This window comes from Chamaea fasciata, unplaced genomic scaffold (assembly GCF_029207755.1).
Source record: "Chamaea fasciata isolate MVZ Bird 193981 ecotype frontalis unplaced genomic scaffold, bChaFas1.0.hap1 SCAF_2, whole genome shotgun sequence".
Taxonomy (NCBI): domain Eukaryota; kingdom Metazoa; phylum Chordata; class Aves; order Passeriformes; family Sylviidae; genus Chamaea; species Chamaea fasciata.
This window is the reverse complement of record NW_027094087.1, coordinates 76,848,499-76,865,904: the sequence shown is the minus strand read 5'-3', so window position 1 is coordinate 76,865,904 and position 17,406 is coordinate 76,848,499. Positions and strand designations below refer to the sequence as shown.

General features: G+C 44.4%; 2 protein-coding genes across 4 annotated transcripts in view; one reads left to right on the top strand and one right to left on the bottom strand.

Annotated features, from left to right (window-relative positions):
• The first annotated feature begins 473 nt into the window (after positions 1 to 473).
• Positions 474 to 2,396, top strand: LOC136286022 (G-protein coupled receptor 183-like). The gene is made up of 2 exons (XM_066177471.1): positions 474 to 490; positions 1,258 to 2,396. Exon 2 carries the CDS (start codon positions 1,291 to 1,293, stop codon positions 2,350 to 2,352), a length of 1,062 nt encoding a protein of 353 aa, XP_066033568.1. The 5' UTR covers positions 474 to 490; positions 1,258 to 1,290; the 3' UTR covers positions 2,353 to 2,396.
• Positions 2,397 to 9,064: 6,668 nt separating this feature from the next.
• UBAC2 (UBA domain containing 2) overlaps positions 9,065 to 17,406 on the bottom strand; it is an 89,647-nt gene continuing 81,305 nt past the window's right edge. For 2 of the 3 annotated variants that reach the window (XM_066176398.1, XM_066176399.1), the window contains exons 8-10: positions 16,425 to 16,502; positions 15,076 to 15,198; positions 9,065 to 11,639 (exon numbers count right to left, since the gene is read on the bottom strand). In XM_066176398.1, coding sequence (XP_066032495.1) covers positions 11,532 to 11,639; positions 15,076 to 15,198; positions 16,425 to 16,502 — 309 coding nt within the window. In that variant the 3' untranslated portion in view covers positions 9,065 to 11,531. The remainder of the gene's footprint in view (positions 11,640 to 15,075; positions 15,199 to 16,424; positions 16,503 to 17,406) is intronic. The other variant, XM_066176400.1, reaches the window with a different exon arrangement.

Here is a 17,406-nt window from a genome sequence, read left to right as displayed (position 1 = left end):
TGGGAGAGATTGCCGCGCAGGTATAGTCATTTATCTTCTCCGGCACAGCCACTACTAGAATATCCCCCGCGGCGGCAGCGTGCCTCTCACATATCGAAAGAAAAAAAAAAAAAAAAAAAGCCCCACCCAAAAAACCAGTTTTACTAACCCTAAGAAAAAAACCCAACAACAAAAACCAACAAACAAAAAACCCCCCAAACCTCACGGTGCTTTTATAATGTGAGCAAATCCTGGGAGGCGCTCACACGGCCGGGGAGCCGGGGTGTGGGACGCGGGCAGGAGGCTCCGCGCCCGCCGCCCCCCAAAAGTCGGGCGGGAAGAGGAGAAGGAGGAGAAGGAGGAAGAGAAGAAGGCGGCAGCACCGCCTCTCTCAGTTTGGAGCCCCTGACCTCCCTTTCGTGCATTTGATTTGAGCATCCCAGCCCTTCGGGCTCCGCGCCGCCGGGGACGAGAGGCAGCGCTGCGCCCGTCCCGTCAGCGGCAGCGTGCGGTGAGCGGTGAGCGGCGGGCGGGGGGCGCGTCCCGGGAGCTGCTGCAGCCCCGCAGCCGAGGGGACACCGCTGTCACCGGGCATGAGCGCGGACCCCGTGCCCAGAGCGGGGCGAGCGGCGGGAGGGAGTGCGGGGAGCGGGGGTTCGGTGCCAAGGTGTTCCCAGCTCCCTGATCGGACGAGCATGGGGGACGGGATTTTTGGGGAAGGCTGGTGGGGAGGGGGGGGGGGGGGGTGTTTTATCTGCAAGGCTGTGTTTTTCCTCTCTTTGAATTTCTTCCATTTTGTTCCTGGTTTGGTCCCGCCCGAGGGTTGCGAAGGTGCTCCTCAGCACTTCTGCCAGCCCGGCCCCCAGCCCTCCCGGTCCCCAGCCCTTCTAATTTTTGGGCATTTTCTCAATGAAGCTGCCCATTCCCCTCGAAGTAATGATTAAATGACATCCTTGCCACCAGATGAGTTTGGGACCTTCCTCGTGTGACAGGCAAATCCCCCTCCCAGCACCTCCAGTCCTTTCTCACATTGATTAGACTTGTGAAAAAGCAAAATTAAGAGGAGCTCATGATAAGAAAAGGAGAATGACTCACAGCCACTCTTGAGATGCTCTCACCAAAATCACAAGAAAAGCATTTTTCCAAATGACTCGAGCTGTGTGCTGCTGGTGGCAGTGGCTGGAGCAGGGCTCAGGGCTTTTTTGATGAGGGCCAGCTCTAAGGCTGCCACTCGTGTTATCAATAAGCTGCAAGTTTCATGTCTGTTCTTATTCCAAGGGAGAGAGCAAGAGCTTGTGAGGCACCGTGGAAATGGCTCTTGTGGAGGATGTGTTCCTGCCCACCAACCTCACCTCCAGCAACCAGAGCAGCTGCAATGTGCACAACCACCTCTTCTCAACCAAAGTCACCTTCTCCCTTTTCTACATCATCCTGCTGGTGTTTGGTGCCTGTGGGAATGTCCTGGCCCTCTGTATCACCTTCCAGCGCAGGAAGAAGAAACTCAACTCCACCGACCTCTACCTGGTGAACCTGGCCCTCTCCGATGCCCTCTTCACCCTGGCACTGCCGGGCAGGATCGCCTACTACATTCTGGAGTCCGACTGGCCCTTTGGGGACTGGTTCTGCCGGGTCACAGCATTCATCTTCTACATGAACACCTATGTGAGCATCTACTTCATGACCTGTGTGAGCGTGGACCGCTACATTGCCGTGGTGCGCACCAGGCATCCCGGCAGGATTCGGAAGATGAGCCGTGCCAGGGGCATTTGTGTCCTCATCTGGTCCTTGGTGTTCCTGCAGACGGCTCCACTGCTCCTGCGGCCCATGACGCGAAGGATGGGAGACAAGCTGACATGCATGGAGTACTTCAACTTCGAGGAGATCCCCAATCTGCCCTACCTGCTCCTGGTGGCCTGCGTGCTTGGCTTCTTCCTGCCTGTGGGCATCATCCTGGTGTGCTACGTGAGGATCAACCTCAAGCTCTGCCAGACAGCCAAGGAGAACCCGCTGACAGTGAAGAACGGGCACCACCGCCGGGCCTTCACTGTCATCCTGGTGGTGCTGCTGGCTGTCCTGCTCTGCTTCAGTCCCTACCACCTCAACATTGTCCAGTTCATGGTCAGGAAGATCCTCTACCAGCCATCTTGCCGTGAGCAGCAAGCCTTCAAGATGTCCCTGCAAGTCACTGTGGCGTTCATGAACCTCAACTGCTGCATCGATCCCATCATCTACTTCTTTGCCTTCCGGGGCTACAAGCGGAGGCTGCTCCGCATCTTCAGGAACAGCGGCTCCCTGGCCACCTCCTCCACTGCCAAGACCACCCCCTCGGAGAGCAACAGCAACAGCCAGCCGCCCGGCTCTGTCTCTGTCTAGCAGCACAAGCCCCTCCCTTTTGCCCTGGCCAGTGACTTATGGACCATCCCTGATGGCCGGAGGCGGAGTCGAGCTGCAGGACCAGTGCCTTCAACAGGCTCCATCGCTCCCCTGCCTGGAGCCAGGGGCTCTCGCAAAGCCAACCCGGCAGGGACAAAGCCCTGCCTGGCTCTGCATGCCTGGCTCTGTGCTCAGCGCTGCTGCACCTGCCAGCCTGCAGCACAGAGAGGCACCTTTCCATCCCAGCCCCAGAGGATGCAGCTCGTGCAGCTGCTGTGGCTGGCAAAGGCAGCTGAGGTTTCCCAGCACTGCACTGCACCTCTGTCCCGTGCCTGTCCACATCCCCTATGGGGCTGGGGCGTGCTGGTAACCACCATGGATGTCCCTCTGCCCCATTCCCCTGCACTGCCCCTGCAGCAGCACTACGGCAGCATCCCTGCAGGCCTCAGGGAGACAGGATGGAGGAGGTGGGCTCAGGGCATTTCAGGGAAAGGCTGGGATGTTATTTGCATGCAGAAGATAGCCTACAGCTCCTTCTCCACACCGACAAACAGCAGCTCTGCATTCTGCCTGCCTCACATCCCACTCCTGCACCTGGGCTCTGCATGGGGCAAGCAGTAAGTGTGGGGCATGTGGGAGATGCTGGAAAAGCCCTCTCCCAAGGAAGAAGCATGAGGATGTGAATCTGCAGAGCTCCTGGATGTGTGCTGCCTACATTCAGCATTTGGGTGACTGCTTCGTCCCCAGGGTGCCCTTCCTCACACCTGACAGCACTGCAGCCACCCTGGGACCTAGGGTGCTGCTACGAAGGGAATCGTGGGGATGACCTGGATGCCAGCCCAGCTCTAAGGCCGCAAACCTGCCCTGGATGTACTCATGGGGCAAACCTTCCCATTAGTCCTTAATTTGAAGGAAGTAGAGAAATAGGGACAAGAACTGCGTGTGGCCATATGTGACTTTGACTGACCTTGAAGCTGGTGCCCGGAGGAGTGCCAGAGCCTTGCTAAGGGAGGTTACTTGTGACTGTTGCCAGAGCTAGAGGAGGAGCCCTGCCACATCAGGTTCCTGCTGAGGTTTGTGCCTCTCAGAGGAGAAGAAAGTTGGCAGGAGCCTCCTCAGCTCTTTGCTGAAATCACTAGACTGTGATAAAAAACCCACACATAGGATTTCACAGTTCCTGGCATGTCTAGACTTTTGTTTGAAGTTGGAAGGGACAGACACACAGAGACACAAAAAGGAAAAAAAAGCTGCTTATTTTACTGAAAAGTGTCCCTGAAAAAGTTTCATGAACAGACACTTTTGATTAATACAAATCATTCTTTAAGCTAATAACCCTTTTTTATGCCTAGAAAGTCAATATTAGCCACGTGCAGCCCTTCACTGTTTTAAACGCACATGAATGAGCTTTTGGACAGTGATGGTTTTACTTATGGTATGGGTCTGAAGGCTGAAGGCATGCTGAAGGCTGACTAAGAGGGATGCCTAAAATTACTCGGGTGGGAAAGAGACTCCGGTAGGTCCGTTCTGGAGGCTGAGCCCTCCTCAAAGCAGGTTTATCCTCAGTGCTGACCTGCAGAGAGCCTTTGTCCTGATAAGTATATTACAATGGACAAGAAAGAGCTGGGATGCAATAATACGGTATCTGTGGTCTGAACACCCTTGAAGGAGTCTGTCTAGGCTGGTAGTTGCTGTACAGTTACACTGCCCCATTAATATGTCTGGGAAGTGATGACTGGAAGGGAATCTCTGCATCACCTCATCCAATGATCCACCCAAAGCAAGACTGTGGTTGGCACAGTATCAGGCTGGACATGGCTTCATCTAGACAGGGCTTGGAAACTCCAGGCGAAGAGGGCCCCCTTGCTGAGGTGACAGTTCACACTCTGCATTGCCCTCTGGATAAAAGCATTTTCCCCACTCCCCATCCACAGCTGGTGGCTGTTGTTCCCAGCATCACCTACTCATGCTATGAAGAGCTTGGCTCTGCTATCTTTGTAACTCTAATTCCACAGGACTGTGTTGGGGGCTGCCAATGGTTTGTAGCTGTTGGTTGCCATGTGAACACCAGAGCAGGGGTCTGCAGCAGTGGCTAACCCTCCTACTCAAGGTCAAGACATTGAGGTGTTTTGCCAAGCTGCAGCCCACAGCTGAGAAAAAGCCAGTTTATGACCAAGCCTTCTCAGGAAAAGGTGGAGTATAAACATAACTTTGTTTGCTCCTTATTGGACTCTGGTTTTCTTACAAGAATTTTATTTAGAAAGGTACCTCCACCTCTCACCACCAGTAGGAGCCTTTGGAGTAGGAAATAGCGGAAGAGTTGGGTGTAGTGCTGCAAAATGCATGAGGGATCTGGCCTTCCTCCCCTGGGTGGGCACCAGCCTGGGTTACTTTGCTTTTGAAAGTACCAATCTGGGGACAGCAGGCAATTAGCTGGAGCTGAGGGAACATCCATGAGATGGAGAAGGAACGGACTTGGGCAGAGTGGGTCAAGAGGAATCTGGGCAAAGGAGAACTCTAAAGAACCCTCTATTCCCCAGACTAGCTTGCCCACCTGCAGGTGCTCCCTGTCTGCTTGAAAAAGGATCATTTCCCTAAAACTGAAGAGAAAGCATAGACAGCATTTTGTCTAGAGGCACAGTAACATTTCCCTACACTTTGCCATTCACCTGTTCGGTCCAAGCTCCTCGCATGATTCCTGCTGTACCCCGCTGGCCCAGCAGCCACCGCCTGCTGCCACGCTTTGCCCCACCAGCGACCCCTTGGAATCACAGAAACACAGAAGCACAGAATCAATTAATTTGGAAAGGACCCCTTGAGATCATTGAGGCCAGCCGTTAACCCAGCGCTGCCGAGCCACCGCTAAAACACGTCCCCAAGTGCAGCATCTGAATGTCTTTTAATACCTCAGCGCCGGCTCCGCTCGGCCGCCTTGCCCCCGGCTCCCCCGAGGTGCAGAGCCCCGGAGCCCCCGGCGGGGGGTACCCGTGGCGCCGGGAGCCCCCAGGGCCAGTGCCCGCCCCGACGGCGCCTCCGGGCGAGAGGGACAGCGCCGGTTCCCGCCGAGAGGGGGAGTCGGAACCTTTGCTCGGTGTTAAAAAGACGCCCACGAATCTAAGAAGACGATGACAGACGAGGCTGGTGCTTCCCCCACGCGTCTGCCGGCGCGTAGGAACGTGGCGCCTTTCGTGAGCCGGGTGGTTGTAGAGTGTATGGGAAGCACACGACTGCACACAGGGATCGAAGGCGTTCTGTGCAGAGAGTTGTACCTGCACGGCATGCAGGTAATTCCTGCTTTTCTGCAGCCTATTGCTGCTGTACTGTCTTCTAAGAAGAGAAGATTGCACTTTCATCTGAGGGCAGAGAGCACACTTTGTGGACACGCAACAACAGGCAATAAATGCACAGATATAGTATATAGTATATAGTATATAGTATATAGTATATAGTATATAGTATATAGTATATAGTATATAGTATATAGTATATAGTATATAGTATATAGTATATACTACGTAGTATATAGTATATAGTATATAGTATATAGTATATAGTATATACTATATACTATATACTATATACTATATACCATATACTATATACCATATACTATATACTGTCTGCATCAGAAGAATATCCTACGCTGCATTAAAAGAAGCGTGACCAGCAGGTCAAGAGAGATGATTTTGTCCCTGTATTCAACTTTGGTGAGATCCCACCCAGACTACTGCATCTGGGGTCCTCAGCACAGGAACAAGATGGACCTGTTGGAGCAAGTCCAGTAGAGGGCCACCAAGATAATCCAGGATGTGGAGCAGCTCTCCTTTGAAGACAGGATGAGAGGCTTGGGGTTGTTCAGCCTGGAGAAGGATCCAGGGAAAAGCTAAGTACCTAAAGTATCCAAGGCAGCTGGAGAGGGACTTTTGACAAGGGCCTGTTTTGACAAGAGCCTGTAGTGACAGGACAAGGGGGAATGTCTTCAAACAAAAAGAGGGCAGGTTTAGATGAGATATTAGGACAAAGTTCTTTACATGGAGGTGGTGAGACACTGGAATGGGTTGCCCAGAGAAGCTGTGGACGACCCATCCCTGGAAGTGTTCAAGGGCTGGGTTGGATGGAGCTTTGAGCAATCTGGTCTAGTGAAAGGTGTTCCTGCCCATGGCAGGGGGGCCAGACAGAGCTCAAACAGAACCACCTTAGCAGTGGTTCCCAACTTTCACATCTCTTCGGTCTGTGCTTCGAATTCTCCTGAACTGAAACTATTGCATGTCATACATAATATTTGTAAGCTGTCTTTGTAAGCCGGTAAAATATTGTAATGTAATAACGCACATATCTACTAAAATAAAAGCTTCTCATGGCCAAGTAACAAGCCCTACTGTGATTGATCAGGCCAGGAGATGTGGGCAACTGTTTTCTCCTCAGAGGTGCACACGTGCCTCTGCCCTCTGCCAAGCAAATGACCAGAAGCAGTGAGGAGCAAGCACAAGCTCTCAATCCACTTCCATTACAGAGGTGGTGTGCTCTCATGGAGCAGGGAATTGTAAATCACCTTCCATGGGAAAAGCTGCAGGACCTCTCACAGAAAGGAGCTGTGTCCTTTCTGGAGGAGGTCCCTCCTCAGCTGGGATGGAGAGGTGCCAGGAGAAGTCAGGTTGGCAGGACTAACTGCTTTGGAAGCCAGAAGCATCTGCATTCTCACATACGAGTGGCTCCAAGGTTTGCTGCACTGCCCAGCTGCTGGGATTACAGTGCTTTCTCACTTGCCGCATGTCCCACCTCCTGCAAAACTGACAAAATAAAACGTGAGGATTCCCCTACAAAAACAAACAAACAAAAAACGAAACAAAAAAGCAAGATTAACTATAATCTTGCAAATTTTCGTTTTCCACATGAAATCCTGCAAATTATTTTAAAACTGAACTAAGTGCAATGCAACACTCTGTTCCTTTTCTCTCAGCAGGTCTTCTCTTTTTGTCCTCAGTTCTACTTTGCTTCTCTTTCCTAAACTCTCTGGGTTTGCTCAGTTCCACCTGCCTCCTCTCTCTCTGTTTAGAAACAGCCCCCTACAAGCAGGTATGAGTCAAACTAACTTCTCCTTCCTCTTAAAACTCTGCTTTGGAAAACAAATGACAGCTGAACTACCAATGTGTTGAGATTCTCAACAGTCACACCCATGTGTCTGGTTGTGACATTCCTCTGCTCCCACCACTGGTGTCTCACCCCGTATTTGCACCAAACACTGTTGGCAGCACACACCCTCTTTGAATTTCAGAGTGGACTTTCTGTGGTGAAAGAGTCCCTTTATATATGGAAACAGGAGGAATGTAATCCCACTAAAAATTAAACCAGCATTTTTTAAGTAAATGCGCACACATTTTACACACACACACACATATATATATGCATGCATGTGTGCATATATAAACACATATAGTGTTTGTATGTTCATGTGACTTTCCTAGTAAAACAGTTAATTTGTTCAAAACATGCTCATTTATATGAAATACTGATTACTGTGGCCACACAGTTAGAGAAAGTTAATCTTATATAGGTTTTTCTTTCGGAAGAATACACAAGAATCTAATTGCACTTTTGTATCATATCCCTCTATTAGTTCAAATGAATACTGTGCATTTATTTATCCTCAGACGCAGTTCCCCTCACAGCATGGCAGTTGTAGTTCAGAGTGTTTTCCAAAGCTTGGTGCCTTTGCAACTGCACAGATACTCCAAATACACACATTTGAGAGAGGGAAGATCTTTGAATAAAGACTTTTAATTTTCTTTGACAAACTCTTAGCTCCACTTAAATTCACTGAACCAATACATAAATATTCTCACTCACTCTCTGTATATATACACATCCATACACACATATATGCATATATATAATCATATATATACATATACACACAAACAGGAGCCAGAAACGTTGCCCTTTGCCCAGTACCTTGCAGTAAGTTTTTCTGGCTCACTCCTCTGTTCCAGATAAAAAATAACAAGACCTTTTCTCCACCACATATTCCAAAAGGCACTGCTAAGTGCTAGACAGCACAGGCTGGTGCATGAACCAGCTGTGACAGTCCCTGTGCTCGCTCCGTAACAGGCAGCCTTTAACACTTGTTTTCAGGAAGGAAAATGGTTTTGGTAGGTCTTGGGACCAACCAATCTCCATCTTGGCAAAAAGTTATGGCTTAAGAACCTGAACCTGGTGGCTTATCAGGTAGATTTACACAAATATCAACCTCACTGCTGGGTGTATTTCAAAGTGTCACATAACTATCTAGGAAAGTCTCCCAGTAAGTTACTCCAGGGTTGTCTCAAAAGATGACATTCCCACTCTAGTAGGGAAATTTTAACAGCAGCAACTACTTTTTCAAAATAACAAATCTTGGCTTTACTAGAACTGGAGTGAATTTTCTAGGGACTTGAAATCCAATCCGTGGAAAGGTATTCTGCTTTCTTCATGCTGCCCCAAAAATATGGCTTATGTCACACACAGATTAGAAACCGTGTGATGAGACATTCAAAACAAACCCAGCGTAGGCTGTGAAGAACATGCTCCTCACATTCCCAGAAATAGTTCATGAAAATTTCACCATTAAGTGGAAACTGAGTTGTTTTACAGCTCTAACATGTGAATCTTTCTTCTATAGTTCTTGCATGAAACAGGAACTGTTTTCAACAGCATCTCAGACCCCTTCTTTTCCCACTTCTTTTTTTTTTAAATTGGAAATTACAACCCTGGAACCATTTTGCACACAAACTATTCTCACAATCAAGTGGAGTTTTCAGCTGACATCACCAAGATCTGCATTTTACCCCTTAGGTTTAACCATGCTTTGCAGAATGCCCAGTAAAATGGGATTTTCCAGGCAACCATGACATTTGAATACCGCCTGTACAGGGAACAGTAAGAAAGGATTTAGATTTGGAAAATATCCACTTACATCCTCCATATGCTACTCAAATGTTTTAAAATTCCAAGGAATAAATACTTTTTGTACTTGTCCCTACAGCAGGGCAATGTCTGCAAAGGGCATGTTTATTTACTCTGGGATAAGTGGACTTTTGTTTCCTACAGACAACATTTGATTTCTGAAGTGATTTACCAGTCTTTATTGCTACTTTTGGATAAAATTTTTGTGAAGGAAGAATCAGTATGTTTCAAAATTAAAACCTGTACTTGTTTCAAAACATTTAAGTAGTTTGCATACACAAATTATGGCAGGGCTTCTTTTTCTTACATGTATCCTTTGCTTTCCAAGACAGCAGGTTTCCTGAATTCTCTGGGTACAGAAATGTCTGTGGTCTACACACACACAGAGCTTCAGCTTCGCATAAACAAAACCTTTCAATTAAAAAGCAGACCCTCCCTAAAACATATGATCATAGAAACAAGCCAAACCCTGAAGGAGATTGATCAAGGCTCAAGAAAACACATTGTCATTCCAAAATCCCCTTACTTCATCCACTGCAAAATACCAAAGAAATACATACAGAACACTGACTTAATTAAAAATTATGCCATGTGCCGAAAGCTGCACAAATTTGATGCAATTTCTAGATAAGGACTTGTATGCCCAAAGGACTTTCTTCTGTTTTATCAGTCTTAAAAGGGAAGTATCTCTCTCTCCCCTTGAATCTTGTCCTGTAATTTCCTGGAACGTTTTCCAGGCCAAGTGAGACTGCAAAGATCTGTGCTGTGGTTCACAGTGCTCATCTGGATTTCCAAAACATCCCCTATGCACCTGTTATTGCCTCTGTTACACTTCTTATGACCCATACCTTATTCTAAATGTATGGATGGATTAAATATGCCTGTGTGTATAGAAACAGACACATATGCACATGCTGTACACACAGAAGTAGATACAGAAACATACATGAAATGCATCAGATACGCGTGTAGATTGGTTTCACGGAGTTGCACTTTGGAATCTTGTATTCCTTCAGATTGCTTTTATAGAAATGTTCCCCTCTTTGCACCCCACCTCCTGCAACTCCTAAGGTGCTAATACTGAGCACTTCCAAGCGTCAAGCCAAGCAAGCTGATTGAGGAATCAATCTAAACTTCAAATCCAGCACGGCACAAACTTGGCACTTCTGTCCTGCTGCTGCGCCAGCCTTGATCACCCCTAACACTAATGTTCCAGCCTGTGGTCAGCACTAAGTTGCTTCAGACAGCGAGGATTCAGCAAATGCAGGGCCATCCTCATCTCTGACACTAGAAAACTAGAATTATATGTAGAAAAGTTAGCTTTTTGTAATTTCCTTTAAAGACAGTATGTAGCCAGCTGAAAAAAGAAATGAAAGCAGCACATAGGACACTGCATACATTGTTACATCCATTGTTACAGAAGTCACCTCTGAGTTAGCCATGGAAGTCATTCACATCATTCCAGTTCTGATCTTATTGCATCATTCGATTCACCTTTATTGCTTCCAGTGAGTGTCTTCATGACCCGTATTTGAACAGCAATTCACTCAGTTTGTAAAAATTCAAATTTACAGTGGTCACTTGCCATAGCTCACCATACACACATGAAATTTCTCTCATCCTATCTGTCTACTATGTGTTGAATGACAACTTTTATTCAAAAAGAAATTTGAGAAATAAAATATTACAGGCATTAATAAAACTTTGCAAAGAATGACATAATAGTCCCATAACCCTTTATTGAGTTGAAAATTAAGTGATCTTCAAACCTCTTATTACTGTAATAAAAAAATCAAGTACTGTAAAATAACATGTAAGCTAGAGAAATTAGACTTGTAATTGAAGAAAATATGATTTTTCTTGACAGGTAAATCTAGCTGTTGTAGTTGTCGGAGAATTTTTTTCCTAGCCATTAAGTCTGATAACGTCTAACAAGGATTTACAAGAAAAAACCCACCTACTTTATTTAAAAATAAATTTAGGTGATATTCAGTAACAAGTAGAAACTAAAGTTACTTTGAAAAGGATAACCAGACTAGAAACCACCAAGTGATCCGAAGGCTTGGGAACAGTTCACGTCATTTCTTAACATCCCTGTGAGTCACCCGCCCTGCGGAGCCGTTTCTCTCTCCCGACGCTCTTGCAGGGCCGACCTTGGTGAGTCTGCCCAGCAGGTGGTTTTGATCCTCTCCCAGGCACGTACAAACCCATCGGGTGAAGTTCCTTCACACAGAAAACCATCAGTGCTGCAGTAGAAAATTAGTGGCTACATTTAAGTCATTATTTGAGGCCCTGAGAGCTTCTAGAGCATCTCCTCTGGAAAACCCCATTTCCATAAGTCGTGCGACCTGGAAAGAAATGAAGTAACACCACTTTAAAACCAGAGTTTCATTCACACTGCGTGCACATTAGTCAAAAATGTCAGAAATCACTTTTCCACTGATCAAAGACTATCTAGGACAGTGTGCTTCAAAATGTTGCCACAGAGACAACCGCTTTCCGCTACTTAATTCCAAGCTGACTGCAGAAAATGCCACACCGGTATTTTCACCTGGCTGGTCCAGTTTTGAAAGAAGAGTAAAATCCAAAGTCTGGTACCACATATGAAAACTACAGTCTGACCTGGGGGCTTGCTGCTCTCCACAAGAACAGGATCTCAAGAAACCAACATAGAATTGTCGAGCAGATGAGAAAACCTATCCAGAATGAATCTTCAGCTCTTTCCCTTGAAATATCTACTTCTCCAGAGGGCATAAAAAACCCCCTCAAAACTATTCATTCCAGGTGTTGGGGTTAATCCTAAAGTAGAGGCAGTACAATACTTAAATTGGTTTAGTAAAATTCTTAGAGGGATTTCACATATATTCAAAAAAGCACGTTCTTTTTGCCAAAAACTTCTGCAAAGCAAAAATCAATGACATCTGATGGAAGAGTTACATGGAAAAAGGCACATTAAGATAGTGATTTTTTTAAAATCAATAACCATTTGACCAGCCCTCTTTATAAAACCACGTAGTTGACACCTAACTTTTGCGTTCTGTGTTAACAGATATTCAAAGCACCACATGTAAAAAGGCAATGCATGCATAACCAAATTTAATTTATGGTTACATACCAATTTAAAGTACATTTAAAATCTACAAGTCTCACTTTGGTATGACTGAAAGTCACAATATAAATCATTCATTTTATAATTAATCTTCCAGAAGTGGAAAAACAAAGTGTGGGAGGGCAGGAAATGGCATGTAAAAGTAACTGTGGCCACTGGCAGCATAAAGCATTCCTCATCCTGCTTCCAAGGGCCTTATGACTAGACACCACAACTCCTGAACCTGGAAGTCCTGGGCTACAGAAGCTATCAGAGAGCTACTGCTACTCCTCCTCTGCTTGCAGCGAGCCTGCAGCAGCAGAGTGAAGCAAGAATGCAGAAGAGGTTGTACACATCTCGAGAAGAATCTTCCCAGGGTGCAAGACCAATGTGCAGCACTAGCTCTGAAAGTATTTTTAAAAGAAAGTTGCCATCAAAAGCAGCTTTTCTTTCCTCTAAGACACCTCCAGAACTTTCAGTATTTTTAGTCATCTCTGCTTTGGTGACTTACTGAGAAGTATACAACTGCCAAGTTTGTCCAGAGGTGCAGGTCCTCCTTTTCTTAATGTAAATACACCACCACCACACATTTGGGAACAGCTACCTTGTTGTCAGAACATCAACCTTGCAACACAGTGCCACATTTTTTCACGTTCTTGTAGGGAGAGAAATGAATTGTTATTTTCAACACTTCTGCAACAACATTTTAAGTCCAAACTCGATTTCGTAACCTGTAACTCTTATTTTTCACCTAAGATTGTGGGTTTTTATGAGAAAATGGGCAGGCAGTAGAATAAAAGCTAACCACAGAAACACACTTCAGAAGTAAAGTTTTTACTGCAGTTGCCATAAATTCTGACTTTAAGAAACGGTGGATGGAATTGCAATGTTCCCATTTGCAGAAATATTCATCAAACATCACGGGGAATGGTAACAACAAAAACCTCTTTTCATCTGAGTGTATTTTAACCACAGCAAATGAATCCAGCGCCAGGAAACAGAGTGTGTAACCGGCAACACTAACTCAAGATCCTAAAATCCCACAAGAAATGCAGAGATTTTTGTACCAAAAGCATTGCAAATGCTCACAAACTCTAATGGCATGAACAGATGAAACCCTTGCATTTCTGCCATTTTAAGACAATTTGTGTTGTTATTAGTACAGTCTTGAAAAACCAATGGTGTTTTAATGACTTCTTTGCAGGGTAACCGGAGAGCCTTGCAAATGACACCAATCAAGTGAGCCCTACATCCTCAATCCATCAGAAAATATAAGTGCATATTGCTTTTATAAATCTGGGCCTAAAGGCCTTGGATCAGAATCCAGCAGAAGTCAGACTAGTAACTATTTCATTAGTTTTAGTCCAAAAATAGAAGTCCCCATAAGCGGAATTTGTCAATAGAATAAATAAATCAGCCAACCCAGCAGGGAAATCTTTTGGTCCATCTCATACTGGCACGGAGTAGGCTTTCAGGACAGCCAAAACTGGCAGTCCAGTTTCTGGGTTTTGTCTCAAAAGGTGCTTTTTGGTGTGGTGTTTTATTTTTATTTTCTTTTTGTTTGTTTGTTTGTTGGAGTTTCGTTGTTTGGCGGGGGGGGGGTGGTTTTTTGTTGTTGTTGCTGTGGGTTTTTTGTTGTTTTGGTTTTTGTGGGGTTTTTTTTGTTTTGTTTTGTTTTGTTTTTTTGGTTTTTTTTTTTTTTTGGTTTTGTTTGGTTTTTTTTGTTTGTTTAGTTTGGTTTGGTTTGGTTTTTTTCCCTTTCTAGATGTAGCCCAGGTTTGCAGTCAAAAAAGTGCAGTCAGAAATTTTGAACATTTTGGACATAATTTAAAATCCAGTCAAAGCTAGAAATCAGATCATTGAAAAGATTTCTGTTTGGGACAAGCTCTGTTTAAACTAAAAATGACAGTGCTGCTACCAAGTGCTGACTTATCTCCTTATAAAAAAGGAAAAAGGGAAAGAAACCTACTCCTGTTCAGCCATAGCAGAGACCTTAAACTATAAAATGGCCAATACAGCAAACTACAGGTAGGCTACAGCTTGGAGAATTTGACTGCATGGAATAAATCCTGAGTGCAGGAATAAGACTTATTTTACATTCTTAATTTCTGAGTAAATAATCAGCCTTTGAGAATAAAACCATCAACAAAAGTCTAGAAGCCTAATCTGTACTTGATAGAAAGGACATAAACTTCTCTGTGGCATTAATATAAGGAATCAGTTGACCACATTATTGAGGGAAACATCCAAGTTTTAGCCCAAGTGTGTTTTGCAGTCCACAGCTGGCATAACATTCTTATTTAAAAAAACCCAAAATGACTGAACTGGAAACTTAAGCTGGGGACTTCAGCAAAGATGATGTCTACATGACAAATAATGAAATTTATTTATCATTCTTCTTTCTTTGAAACATTTATTTTATCAGATTTGAATAGTTTCCACTACTGAAACCATCAACATCTTTAAATACTAAATACAAGCAGTAACACATAAAAGTAGAAACTCCCAAGTAGCTCTGTAACTCTGGTTTGGATGGTAATGGCAGTAAGCTGTCTCTGTATTGAGACCACTACCTTATATTCTAATGTCTGCCGTTACAGAAACCATTAGAGAAACTGTGTAAACAGATGATAAAAAATACGTAAAGATTAATTCCTAACAATTTTTAATGCCATTTGAAAATAGAAAGTGTTTACCTGCTCTTCAGAAACCTCAGTAGGTGGAGGTATGTCTTGTTCAGACGGGTGATGATCTTGATAATTCGCATTATGTCTATGACGTAAAGGAGGAAACAGTCTATTCCAGTTAATCATCCCACCCTGAAAGCAGACACTAGTGTCAGTCTTTGCAAAAAGAACTACAAACATTTTAAACAAAAAAATCATCTGTACCATGTAATATGAAAGCAGATGTTTAAGTAAAATACTTTATTTTAAGCAACAGAAACTGCTGTAGTCCCCTATGAAGCAAAAATTGGACTGGTTACTGCTTTACTAGTTAATTGAAGTAATCACTGCAAACTAAGGAAAAGTGCTAACAGAAGGAGGAAAGGATGTCTCAGATCCTTGGGTATAGATCTGGTTTAGGACAGTGCTAGGTTTCTTTACTAACAGGGGTTTGCCTGGCAAGATGTGCAACAGTAGGTCCTGCAAGTACTTTACAAAATTTCTGCTGAACTTAATTATGGAAAAAGAGTACAAGAAATAAGTGAGGGGAAAAAGCAAAAGGGGCTTCTCAGCACATCAGTAAAATCACATCAGGAAACTCAGAATAAACCCAACCTTCAGGACACGTGGGACTTCCATGCAAGTGACTACTTCTATGACACTGGTGTGACTTGCAGACCCACCACATTTACCTAACTTCCGTGTACTAAATATTGTTGCAAAACCTGGCCATCTTCCAGTGCCAAAACATCTTGTAACTACATAGTAATAACACAAATACACAGCAGTAACATAGGTATGGTGCAAATCACAGAACTGAAACTTCCTCTTAACAACCAAGCTTCAACTCTTGTAATAGTTAGACATTTGGAACATAAAGAAGAACTACTAAAATACGAGCCTTATAATTGTCCAGAAATAATGAATCCTCATTTCATTAGTTTAAACTGACGTTTTTGAAGGGATTTTGTATCGCACAAAGCCCATAGATCCTGTGAGCAGGTTAGAGCAAACCACAATCTCTCTTTTCTATAGTTTGCTGAAACATTTTTTTCAGTCTGTGTTGTCCTTTCCCTCCTCCCCTAATCTCCCTGTTACTATGGAGAAGATCTCCCTCCCTTTCTGTATATATAGGACAAGGCCTTCCTTCCTCTAGTTGCTCTATTTTAGTTCTATAACGTTTCTCAGAAAGCCTTCCTCTTAGGAGAGTTTTTTCTTTTCTTCTCTCAGAGTGCTCTTCCTGCCTTTATGTACCCTTAGAGTATTAAATCCCCTCTGCTCAATCAGATCAGCAACAGCTAAATGTGCTCCTAGACAAAAAAAAAAAAAAAAAAAAAAAAAAAAAAAAAAAAAAAAAAAAAAAAATCGGCATTCCTGACCTTTTCTTTGTTTCCTTCCTTGCTGTCCGGAGGAGACCCAACCAGCCCAGACACCACAGGGGGCAGTACAATGGCACACTTAAAAAAGCATTTGAAGAGTCATGAGACTTGAAACATCAGCTTGAGAAATATTCTAGTCCTTCTATACTGCAGTACATTTTTCCCTGTGAAGATGTGAAATAGCCAGAAGCTACGACCCGTTTTCAAGACACAGGTTCCACTGTTAGTGAATCTGAATTGAAAAAAAAATATGCATCTACATTTCCCACACTGTATAAAATATTTGCTTAATATTCATGAGGTTTTGACCAAAGGATTCTGTGTAAGTCTCATGTTAGTCAAACAGCACAGCACAGCAGAAAGGAGAACTTTCTCCTGGGTTGGAGAGTAAGCCTAAGGAGAAAGAGGGATCTCAGGTCTTCTCCTGACATCACTGCACTACCTTGTGGTCTTGGGAAATCACGTCCTGTACTTCCCCACCTACAATTTCCTGTAACTCAGAATCATGTTGAGTTTTAATTCATGAACTTCGAATTTCTCTCAGTCTACTAAGCTCTACAGTTCAGCGAGAGCACTGCACTAATGCTGCTTTACCTGTTTTTATTATTTAGAGATGACTTGTGGAGGAGAAAGTAATGCTGCCACAAGTCAATCACATTGAATTGGTAAAAATACTAACAGGACTATGACACATTCCTTTGAAGCACCCTAAGTCATACACAGTAATGTACATAAAATATAAAATCTACAATATACATTAATTTACCTTTACCTCAGTGTTTCTGAAGACAGAAATAAATGTACCATTCCAGCAATGCCCTGAGCTTCAATACTGAGCTGCCTATTCTGGTTTGGTTTTGCACCCTCCCTGTCCTGTACTCTCTCACCTAACACTACAGACAGACTTGTCTACTTCCCTAACTTAAGCTTACAATACAGTTTGCGTTACCATACACCGAATTCATTATTTTCAATAAGAACT